The following is a 12704-nucleotide window of genomic DNA, read 5'->3' on the forward strand; positions in this document are numbered from 1 at the left end:
CTTATTTAGGATATTGCACAGGTGCCTTTCGTGGTCTATACAACAGTTCAACCTGCGGGCTTGGCTAGCATCTGTATTTATGTTCAAACATACGTTTCTCGCAGTATTTCCATATTTTTTTCCAACCTCTGTATCATTGTAATTCTTTTTTTCCTATTGTAAATTACATACCACGTTGCGAAAACGAGTTTAAATGCGTATCACAAAATAACTCCCTATTATACTACTTCATGTAAAATATACCTTCCGCTCGCAGGATGGCATAATACGGATATACTGAAACGTTGCTTGATGATATCAGTCTCTTGAAGAGTAATATTTACAGATCATTGCTTAAAACGATCGCCTCAGTGATCTCGAGGCCGGTGACCACATTGGATTTTCAAATGCGAGAATCCTGGAACGGATTCATGAGACTCAATGAGAAGCTTGTGAATAAAATAAACAGCGAGACTGAAGTTAAATTCTTTGAAGCAGCGTTTCATCGTAAGACTTGCATTTAGTTATGAGTCACACGATATTATTATTTATGCACACTAAGACGCAATCATTTGTGTAAATGTATATAGTACGACCGCGTACAATCTACGACATAACGTTTCGATTCTATGTTTAAACTTGACTGTAAAACAGCAGAGGCGCCTGAATATATCAGCATATGTTTTCCTTAGTTTAACATAGTAAATGAACAAATTATGCTGCGGTAGTATATCAGATTCTTATCTGGTGACGTGATCCTTAAAGGTGAACATGTATAAGTAGCTACCGCTGACGGGCACTCCAAGCAACAATACAGTTTGTCACTCGCCTACTTATACGAAACATAACGCTTACATTGTGATACATTATTCCACAGTCTCTCAGTACTAACAAGAATTGAAAAACTTACTGCACATTCTCTGACGTGTTTCTTTTTGTGTATCCTGATGCAGAAGAATTTTGGCACCTAGAAGATGTAGGTGATGAAAAGTGCATATTATACTGAAATCGCTATCGCATTAAGCAGTACCTAGATCCGAAATGGAAGTAAACAAAATTTAGGAGCTGAGGCCACACTTAGGTTCGCTATTGCATTTAAGCATCTAGTGAGGGGAAATACCATTGAAAAAGTCTAAAAAATACACTTAGGCTGACATTATGAAAGCAATGACGTGGGAACATAACTGGATGTTAATTGTCAGTAGAGGGAAGAGGTAAGTCTTCTCGAAAGCAGAAAGCCAGAATTGTTATCTGACAAGGAAAACACGTAGAAACAGAAAATTACCCATTACATCCATTCGAAAGAATTCATGCCGACCGATTGGTTGAGCAGGGATTTAATCGTCTCTGTAAGATAATGCATCCAGAGGTCTTAGTTCACAAAATATGCGAAGTAGCAGAGACTATCTCATACCCGCCGATGTGCCTAATCAGCCAAAGGAAAAAAGATACAGGTATACTCTTCAACTTTGTCTGGCCTTCACTGCAATTGCGAATCGCAAACAATAACCACCCCTTGCTATTTGCATGAAATTGAAATACCATCTCTTCATCCACTGCACTTTTTGCTTTTGACTCTCTGTTTGTTACCTCACGTTCACCAACTGGACAGTATTGGAAGGCCGAGGTAGGAATTATTACGACAATGAAATTTTTCCTTCGAAGATCCAGTAGGGCACTCTGAAACTCGTACTAGAAATCACAACAGCCTGAAACCGCCGAGTCGAGGCGCTTTACATCGCTAGCATAGATGGCAGCCATGTTTATCACAGTCTGAAAGGCTACCGAAAACGTTTTTACGTCTTACATTCGGTACTGGCAGATTTCCGAACTTTATAAAAGATGGCAGATAGTCCTGTGATTTCCAAGACATGTTTCTAACGGAAATATGGAGCGGACCATCATGATATATTTGGGAGAAACCAATAACAACCACTGACAAAACGCAGATGTCAAGGATACTGCCACAGAGGTCCCAAGATTGGCATGCACGTGTATCGATCTTCAGTTGTCACAATCGAAAAGCTATTTGGCAAGGCTAGTTTATATACTCATTAACAGTTGCGATTCCAACAGCCGTAATCTCCCAATGTGAAAAGATGTAACCGCATTCTTAGCTCTGTGGCTTGGGAATTTAGCAACCACCACCCTACAACCTGCCCTGACTGTGCTAAAGCATAAAATTCATCTCCAACTACAGCTGTGATCCGACCTTGGCTTCTCAATACCATTGGATTAGACCACATGTGATGATAGATTAAGGACGAAAGGGGATAGCGTAACTCCAATGAAATGAGGATCGCATCAATTGGCTATCCTGCCGATTCTTGATAAAATACCTTACATATTACCAGCATTTGCGTTCAACACATACACTGAACACATCTCCTCCTCCCCCCCTCTCTGTGTCTACCTCTCCCTCCCTCTTTCTCTCCACCTTATCCTCCCACCTCTATCTGCCTATCTTATCAAGCTCACTCTCTCCGTCATCTCATCCTACCACTCTCTATGTGCATTTCCTCCACCCATCTCTCTAACTATATCTTCCTCCCGCCTTCATTTGGCCATATCCTCCTCCACCTCTCTCTTTCCATCTCTACCTCCCCCTCCTCCTTGTCCACCTGCCTAGTCACCCTTCTGCACATTCCACCTGCCTCATGGATCTCATGCTCTCCCCTCTCTCTGTCCATTTCCAACTCCCCTCACTCTGTCCATCCCCTGTTTTGTCCTTCTCAACCTGCCCCCAGCCACACCCATCGGCGCGATATCCCATGCAATACAGTTCAATAAAAAAGGCAAACAGCACATGCACAACATGCCTGTCTTGCAGGGCAAGCTACACATCGGGGGATGAAAATCATTTATTTGCCTCTGACATACAGGCCACCATTCAATGCAGGTCGATAAAGCAATCCAGTATTACTCCAAACACAACACACATGTCATGTAAGGCAGTCTAAATGTTGGCTCCCAGAAAACCTCTTCTTGTCCCTGACAAGTAGGTTGCCCTGTAAAGCAAGTTGACTTCGCTGACTGATAGGTTTCCATGCAACATGCCTGTTGTGCAGGGCAGCTTATACAACAGAGACTGGAAAAGACGTTTTTGCCCCTATATCTGATCCTGTTGGAGCTAGGAGGATATAAACCCTACACTGCTGTTACTTGTAAAGACTGTTATTTGTGTGCCGAATTTGGTTGGAATCGATCAAGGGGTTGGGGAAGAGATACTAAACACACAAAGATACACACATACAGTCTACTTTACACAGGGTGATCCATTGATAGTGACCAGGACAAATATCTCACGAAATAAGCATCAAGCGAAAAAACTACAAAGAACGAAACTCGTCTAGCTTGAAGGGGGAAATCAGATCGCGCTATGGTTGACCCCCTAGATGGCACTGCCATAGGTCAAACGGATATCAACTGCGTTTTTTTAAATAGGAACCCTCATTTTTATAACATATTATTGTAGTATGTAAAGAAATATGAATGTTTTAGTTGGACCACTTTTTTCGCTTTGTGATAGATGGCGCTGTAATAGTCACAAACGTATAAGTACGTGGTATCACGTAACATTCCGCCAGTGCGGACGGTATTTGTTTCGTAATACATTACCTGTGTTAAAGTGGACCGTTTACCAATTGCGGAAAATGTAGATATCGTGTTGATGTATGGCTATTGTGATCAAAATGCCCAACAGGCGTGTGCTATGTATGCTGCTTGGTATCCTGGACGACATCATCCAAGTGTCCAGACCGTTCGCCGGATAGTTACATTATTAAAGGAAACTGAGCGTGTTCAACCACATGTGAAACGTCAACCACGAACTGCAACAAACGATGATGCCCAAGTAGGTGTTTTAGCTGCTGTCGCGGCTAATCCGCACATCAGTAGCAGACAAATTGCGCGAGAATCGGGAATCTCAAAATCGTCGGTGTTGAGAATGCTACATCAACATCGACCGCACCCGTACCACATTTCTATGCATCAGGAATTGCATGTCGACGACTTTGAACGTCGTGTACAGTTCTGCCACTGCTCAGAAGAGAAATTAAGGGACGATGACAGGTTTTTTGCACGCGTTCTATTCAGCGACGAAGCGTCATTCACCAACAGCGGTAACGTAAACCGGCATAATATGTATGCACTATTGGGCAACGGAAAATCCACGATGGCTGCGACAAATGGAACATCAGCGACCTTGGCGGTTAATGTATGGTGCGGTATTATGGGAGGAAGGATAACTGGCCCCCATTCTATCGATGGCAATCTAAATGGTGCAACGTAAGCTGATTTCCTACGTAATGTTCTACCGATGTTACTACAAGATGTTTCACTGCATGACAGAATGGTGATGTACTTCCAACATGATGGATGTTCGGCACATAGCTCGCGTGCGCTTGAAGCGGTATTGAATAGCATATTTCATGACAGGTGCATTGGTCGTCGAAGCACCATACCATGGCCCGCACGTTCACCGGATCTGTCGTCCCCGGATTTTTTTCAGTGGGGAAAGCTGAAGGATATTTGCTATCGTGATCCACCGACAACGCCTGACAACATGCGTCAGCGCACTGTCAATGCATGTGCGAACTTTACGGAAGTCGAACCACTCGCTGTTGAGAGGAATGTCGTTATAAGTATTGCCAAATGCATTGAGGTTGACGGACATCAGTTTGAGCATTTATCATTAATGTGGTATTTACAGGTAATCACGCTGTAACAGCATGCGTTCTCACAAATGATGAGTTCACAAAGGTATATGTATCTCATTGGAATAACCGAAATAAAATGTTCAAACATACCTACGTTCTGTATTTTAATTTAAGAAACCTACCTGTTACCAACTACCGCTACAGTCGCAGGTTCGAATCCTGTCTCGGGCATGGATGTGTGTGATGTCCTTAGGTTAGTTAGGTTTAATTAGTTCTAAGTTCTAGGCTCAGAGCCATTTGAACCATTTGTTACCAACTGTTCGTCTGATATTGTGAGCCATATGTTTGTGACTATTACAGCGCCATCTATTACAAAGCGAAAAAAGTGCTCAAACTAAGACACTCATATTTCTTTCCGTACTACATGAATATATAATAAAATATGGGGGTTCCTATTTAAAAAACGCAGCTGATATCCGTTCGACCTATGGCAGCACCATGTAGCGGGCCAACCATAGCGCCACCTGCTGTCCCCCTTCAAGCTAGGCAAGTTTCGTACTTCGTAGTTTTTTCGTGATATATTTGGCCCGGTCACGAACAATGGACCACCCTGTATATAGCAGATGAATGAGAAAAACATATGACACTGGTGTGATATTCTACAATCATACACTTCTGGAAATGGAAAAAAGAACACATTGACACCGGTGTGTCAGACCCACCATACTTGCTCCGGACATTGCGAGAGGGCTGTACAAGCAATGATCACACGCACGGCACAGCGGACACACCAGGAACCGTGGTGTTGGCCGTCGAATGGCGCTAGCTGCGCAGCATTTGTGCACCGCCGCCGTCAGTGTCAGCCAGTTTGCCGTGGCATACGGAGCTCCATCGCAGTCTTTAACACTGGTAGCATGCCGCGACAGCGTGGACGTGAACCGTATGTGCAGTTGACGGACTTTGAGCGAGGGCGTATAGTGGGCATGCGGGAGGCCGGGTGGACGTACCGCCGAATTGCTCAACACGTGGGGCGTGAGGTATCCACAGTACATCGATGTTGTCGCCAGTGGTCGGCGGAAGGTGCACGTGCCCGTCGACCTGGGACCGGACCGCAGCGACGCACGGATGCACGCCAAGACCGTAGGATCCTACGCAGTGCCGTAGGGGACCGCACCGCCACTTCCCAGCAAATTAGGGACACTGTTGCTCATGGGGTATCGGCGAGGACCATTCACAACCGTCTCCATGAAGGTGGGCTACGGTCCCGCACACCGTTAGGCCGTCTTCCGCTCACGCCCCAACATCGTGCAGCCCGCCTCCAGTGGTGTCGCGTCAGGCGTGAATGGAGGGACGAATGGAGATGTGTCGTCTTCAGCGATGAGAGTCGCTTCTGCCTTGGTGCCAATGATGGTCGTATGCGTGTTTGGCGTCGTGCAGGTGAGCGCCACAATCAGGACTGCATACGACCGAGGCACACAGGGCCAACACCCGGCATCATGGTGTGGGGAGCGATCTCCTACACTGGCCGTACACCTCTGGTGATCGTCGAGGGGACACTGAATAGTGCACGGTACATCCAAACCGTCATCGAACCCATCGTTCTACCATTCCTAGACCGGCAAGGGAACTTGCTGTTCCAACAGTACAATGTCCGCATGTATCCCGTGCCACCCAACGTGCTCTAGAAGGTGTAAGTCAACTACCCTGGCCAGCAAGATCTCCGGATGTTTGGGACTGGATGAAGCGTCGTCTCACGTGGTCTGCACGTCCAGCACGAACGCTGGTCCAACTGAGGTGCCAGGTGGAAATGGCATGGCAAGCCGTTCCACAGGAGTACATCCAGCATCTCTACGATCGTCTCCATGGGAGAATAGCAGCCTGCATTGCTGCGAAAGGTGGATATACACTGTACTAGTGCCGACATTGTGCATGCTCTGTTGCCTGTGCTATGTGCCTGTGGTTCTGTCAGTGTGATCATGTGATGTATCTGACACCAGGAATGTGTCAATAAAGATTCCCCTTCCTGGGACAATGAATTTACGGTGTTCTTATTTCAATTTCGATGAGTGTATATATTTTACACCACTGTTGTGTTTTTTCCATTCATAATAAATGAGGATGTATTACAGACTCAATGTAATATGTATATTTTAGTTCAGGTCCACATTAATGATGAATATCACTCGATAGATCACGTAAAAAGGCACTGAAACAGATGACAAAATGTGTGGATACAAGATAGTTGTAAGTGGACGGGAGGCCAGAACACATTAAAGAAAAATTATGCACATCGATAATCAGCAGGCGCATACAAAATGAAGCAATAAAGCGTGTAACTGAGGGCGAGCGATATAAACACCGTCTAATGACGGCACATAGCAGTAGAACGTGGTAGATTTCCTTAGAAGCGGAGCCGTCGCTGGTCCGGACGCGATCGCAATTACGAGTTGCCGTAATTCCGGATGATTTGATTGTCGCAATTAGCGGGCAAACAGATCATTAACTGCTTCTCCGACTAGCCGGCAGTCTTATTGACCTTCTAGTGCCTGTAGCACTCAGTTAAAGTGTCTCAACATGGCGTCTAACGATAGGACCATCTGCTCCAGAGAAACACTTCTTGGCAGTATAAGAATTCGGCTCCCAGTGAGGCAGATTCTTGCTGTGGAGGTTATTTAAAACCTCGGGTTTCCGAGAAAATAGCCGACTGTGAAAAGTTCTCTGCATTTCATAGCCAACTAAACTGTGCTCATTTACAATTTTGCGCCGGTTGCTTAATTACCTTAGGTTGCCAGGCAAAGACATCTTCTGACGGCCAGAACCATCTCTCTGGCGCCTTTCCGATGTATTCATCTGCGAAGGATCGGTGAGACGTAGCAGAAACGGCTCCTTTGCAACGGATAACGCTATCTTTGCGAGAATTACAAAAGTCCGAATTAACTGCATTTTAGGAGTAGAAAATATTATGGGCAACACCTCTATATGTCTATACGTGGGCATCACTACTGCCTATTGGGTATGTCTCTTCCATGGTCGTAATCAGGAATCGAATTATAGTAAAAATTAATTCATAATAATAATAATAATATCATAGCTTGAACCCAGTACATAGAAAGAGTGCCACAAGAAAAAATTGCCTATTATGACAACCCATGGGAAAATCGTACAAGTACCACATTTTAAGTACCTGGAAGAAATCATGCAGCCATCAGGGATCAACCTAAACGCCAATGAGGAAAGAATAAAAAAAACTACAGAAAGCATATAAACTCACGTGGAACTATTATAACAAAAAGTCCATATCCATTAACGCAAAATTGAGGCACTACAACACTGTCGTACTTCCGGGGGCACTGTATGCATCTGAAACAACACAAATAGGTGGGCAAACTAAAATCAAGGAAATAGAGAAGCAAGAAAGGAAAATTCTCAGGAAAATTTTTGGCCCGATACAAGAGCAAGGAATCTGGAAGAAGAGACCAACATCAGAATTATACAAATACACAGACAAGACTACGGATACAATTAGGAAAAGAAGAATGCAGTTCTACGGACATATCCACAGGATGAATGAAAACAGAATTTCAAAGTGAATTCTTAAAGTCATCAACTCAGGCAGGGGAAAAACAAAATGGATAAAAGAAGTCGAAGAGGCCCTCAGACAAGCACACATAACAGTAAATTATGCAGAAAATAGAACTGAATTCAGGAACATCATCAAAAAACATAAATTTGGCACCACAACACAGAAGAGACCAGGATGCAAATGGAAAGTGGAGCGAAAGAAACAACACAGTGAACACATGAAGAAAATTTGGGCTAAGAAAAAACATAAACAATCATCATAAAGGAATTCAAGTTCAAACGCGCTCTTTAAATGGGAATAATCGAAAATAATGATAATAATATCATAGCTTGGCTCAAAGTCATATTAGTCTCTAATTAAGCTACTTCTAATATAGCGATAATATTCTGTCACCCCTGGTGAATGTTGTACCACACCGCCGTAGTATCTTGCAATTATTTTGTTATAACACACTTCCAGTCAGCCACAGTTTCTGAGTCTCCTACATCTAAGTCTCGATGACTGTATCGTTGTTCGATACTTATTCACCTACACGTCATGTGATGACGATGAAGCAACCACAGAACCCCAGACTTGACGATGTAGGAACGTCTTCTCTCTCTCGAAAGACCTGAGAAGCACGCGATAAATATCTAACATCAGAAACGTATTCGTGTTTGAGTAGAGTTTAGGTGGAGTAGGTGAGGCTCTGGGATGTGCACACGACATTCGTACTTAAGCATAATCAGGAAATAACAGCTGGGACAGCTGCTCCGGTGATTTGTTGTGAAAAACATTTCTCATTCCAAATCAGAATGTGGCCTCAGTTGAAGTAATATGCGAAAGTGGAACTATGTCCTTCCCCTAGTGTCGCAAACCCCATCCATCTGCCTCTGCATGAAAATGGTATGTCGGTCTTCAACGACTAAATAAACCGTTAATCACTGAATACAGATGCAGCAGGACGTAGAGTACACAAAATGAGTTCCACATAATTTGTGTTAATGCACAAATTCATTACATCAAACAGATAAACAAAGAAACTTCAGATCTGTCATATGTAAGTTGACAAAAATACGAGTTATTCATCAGAACAAAATCGAGAGAAATGGATGACGAAGCGGTTTGATCGCCGTCCTTACATTCGAGCTGAGGTTTTTTATTGTCTCCATAATAAATGAAGGTGAATACCTGGACGGTTCTTGCAAATGTACCACGCCCGCTTCACTACCCATTTCTCTTGCAATTGACCGAGCACACTTTCTCCAATGATGTGGTTTCGACGGGTTACAAAACCTTATTCTTCCTTCTTCACCACGTTCTTGAGAGTATTAAGCACATGAAATGTCGTTCCAATGGGATCCTACACGCATTACCTACGTGGGATTGGCGTGATAAATGTAATGAAACAGGGATTAAGAAAAAACTCATCTGCATTCCTCCAGGAAGTAGAGATATTCAAACGATTCCAATAATTAATCCTCACATGTATTTCTCTGATAATAATATTTATTCACCATTCCATACCTACGTCCACTATAGATTTTGTAGCTGGATACAGCCCAAAGTTTGGCTACAACTGTTTTTGTGGCGGTGTAAGATCTGACCGCCATCACAATATGGTTCCCTACGGTCACGCTGTAGCTGAGATGATCCGCCAAGCGACGTTGCTGCTATCGCAGCGACTTCAGCGCCATTCGCACACGACCTTGTTTGTGTTTACTCTCCTTGCATTAACATATTGAACGTTTTTGGACGTCATACTATTCCGAGCAGTGCTATTCCTCCTGGCAGCGATTCTGAACCCTACTTGTGCTTCGTTCGCCATGCTAACGGCGGAAAGTTTTCAAAGCGAAGATATCGGCCCTATCGCCAACGTATTACACGTTACCTGCACGTACTGGTCGCTTCCGCAGCATTTTGCTTGTCATTTCGGCTCACATGTTGCTGTTGTATCTCGTACATCGCAGTTATTGTTTTAATAAAAATCTGTTCGACAGAACAGTTTTCCGTAGATGACAACAAATTGGTTGGGTGGGAGAAGTCATTCGTACCAGTTGCTGATGCGTCCCATAAATCGTGCCCTACTTTTTTTCCTGTGTCGAAAGTATGGGACAGTGCTCGTCGACAACGGGATCATTAAGTACAGACAGGATCAGCCAAAAATACACATAAGTATGAAAAGCCCCATAAAAACTACACTTACGTAACGTAATCTAAAAGTTTATTGAACTCACGAATTCATTCCTTTCGAGTTTGTCTCACTTTACTAGTTACGGAATGAACTGTTTAACTTACGTTATCCAAGAAGATCAACCATAATTTTTCACTGCTATAAGAGTAATTTATTTGTAACAGTAACAACCGTGAGCAATATACCATAACGTGAAACAAAACTGTGTTAATAACAAACAGACAATCAGAAATTACCTTGAAGGAGCGTACAGTCCAAATTTCCCATCTTTCGTACAGCTTCCTCCCCATTTTGGAACACTTCTCCCAACACGTTTCTGTCTTATATCAATAATACTGCCCTTTTCCGCATCAATTAGCGCAACGAGTTGAGCTTTGTGGGGCATTGCTATTAAACTCACGACATCCTGCAAAGAATGGCAACATATGAAAAGGCAAATTGGAAAAATCATCCTGATATTCAAGTGATTATAAATTAGTTAAGTAATGATTTATCAGAAACTTTAGAAAATTCATCCATGTACTTATCATGCGTAATTTCGTGTAAGTATAGTAGTTATTGGTGCCAGTTTTAGTTAAAAATTTCCTCAGAGATGAAATGCTATTCTTTTGTTCAATAAGTCTCCGAAATTAACATAAATATTACAGTTAGCTGAAGTCAATACTTCGAACAATTTAGTATTCTTCACAGCTTTGCAGTCATTTTATTTGCACATGCTGATAGCAGAGTGAAGATGAAGTGCTGTTTCCATTTTGTATTGACCAACACAATATTTGAATATAGGTTTGAAAAGACTGTTACTCCAAATGTGCCTGCAGAAATTTCAGTAGTAAGTCTAGATGGCTAGAGGCAATATGACAATAAGAGAGCGTTAAAAGGAAATACGCAAAATTTATGTAAGCAGGAGTTCTGAGGTTTTCTTGGCATAACTGATTGTTGGTATGATTTCGTGTATCCATCTTGGGTGACGGTTCAATTATTGCGCACAGTATTTGGATCACTGCCCTAGTTGTCTTCTTTAAGTGTTACGAGCGTTAGTTTTGTGTGTGTAGTCTCTTTATAGGCGACATTCACAGACTGTACTATTTTCCCGGCATCCTGTCGCCGATCATTTGCTACCATTTCATAACGAACCGACGTATGACAATACCAGTTAAGCCCCATCGCTTCTGCTGAGATGTTTGCTTCTCCATAACATGGTAAGGTTTAATTTTCACTTTATTTATTGCACTTTAGAAGGTCCTGTAAGAAACACAGGTGCGTAAGTCTCCCTTCCGAGTGTTTGTTTCTTTATTTGTAGTGTCTCATTTCTACACTACCGGCCATTAAAACTGCTGCACCATAAGATGACGTGCTACAGACGCGAAATTTAATCAACAGGAAGAAGATGCTGTGATATGCAAATATTTAGCTTTTCAGAGCATTCACACAAGGTTGGCGCCGGTGGCGAGACCTACAACGTGCTGACATCAGGAAAGTTTCCAACCGATTTCTCATACACAAACAGCAGTTGACCGGCATTGCCTGGTGAAACGTTGTTGTGATGCCTCATGTAAGGAGGCGAAATGCGTACCATCACGTTTCCGACTTTGATAAAGGTCGGATTGTAGCCTATCGCGATTACGGTTTATCGTATCGCGACACTGCTGTTGGTGGAGATCCAATGACTGTTAGTAGAATATGGAATCGGTGGGTTCAGGAGGGTAACACGGAACGCCGTGCTGGATCCCAACGGCTTCGTATCACTAGATGACAGGCATCTTATCCGCACGGCTGTAGCGGATCGTGCAGCCACGTCTCGATCCCTGAGGCAACACATGGAGACGTTTGCAAGACAACAACCATCTGCACCAACAGTTCGACGACGTTTGCAGCAGCATGGACTATCAGCTCGGAGACCACGGCTGCATCACAGACAGGAGCGCCTGCGATGGTGCACGAATGGCAAAACTTCATTTTTTCGTATGAATCCAGGTTCTGTTTACAGCATCATGATGGTCCCATCCGTGTTTGGCGACATCGCAGTGAACGCACATTGGAAGCGTGTATTCGTCATTGCCATACTGACATATCACCCGCCGTGATGCTATGGGGTGCCGTTTGTTACACGTCTCGGCCACCTCTTGTTCGCATTGACGGCACTTTGAACAGTGGACGTTACATTTCAGATGTGTTACGACCTGTGGCTCTACCCTTCATTCGACCCATGCGAAACCATACATTTCAGCAGGATAATGCACGACCGCATGTTACGGGTCCTGTACGGGCCTTTCTGGATATAGAAAATGTTCGACTGCTGCCCTGGCCAGCA

The 12704-nt window shown here is 43.5% G+C and overlaps 1 protein-coding gene across 1 annotated transcript in view; it reads right to left on the reverse strand.

The window, feature by feature from the left end:
• LOC126299346 (NACHT and WD repeat domain-containing protein 2) overlaps window positions 1-12704 on the reverse strand; it is a 287406-nt gene that overhangs the window by 30792 nt on the left and 243910 nt on the right. The window contains exon 27 of the mRNA XM_049991201.1: window positions 10630-10799. Within this exon, the coding sequence (XP_049847158.1) occupies window positions 10630-10799 (170 nt within the window). The remainder of the gene's footprint in view (window positions 1-10629; window positions 10800-12704) is intronic.

Source organism: Schistocerca gregaria, chromosome X (assembly GCF_023897955.1).
Source record: "Schistocerca gregaria isolate iqSchGreg1 chromosome X, iqSchGreg1.2, whole genome shotgun sequence".
Taxonomy (NCBI): Eukaryota; Metazoa; Arthropoda; class Insecta; order Orthoptera; family Acrididae; genus Schistocerca; species Schistocerca gregaria.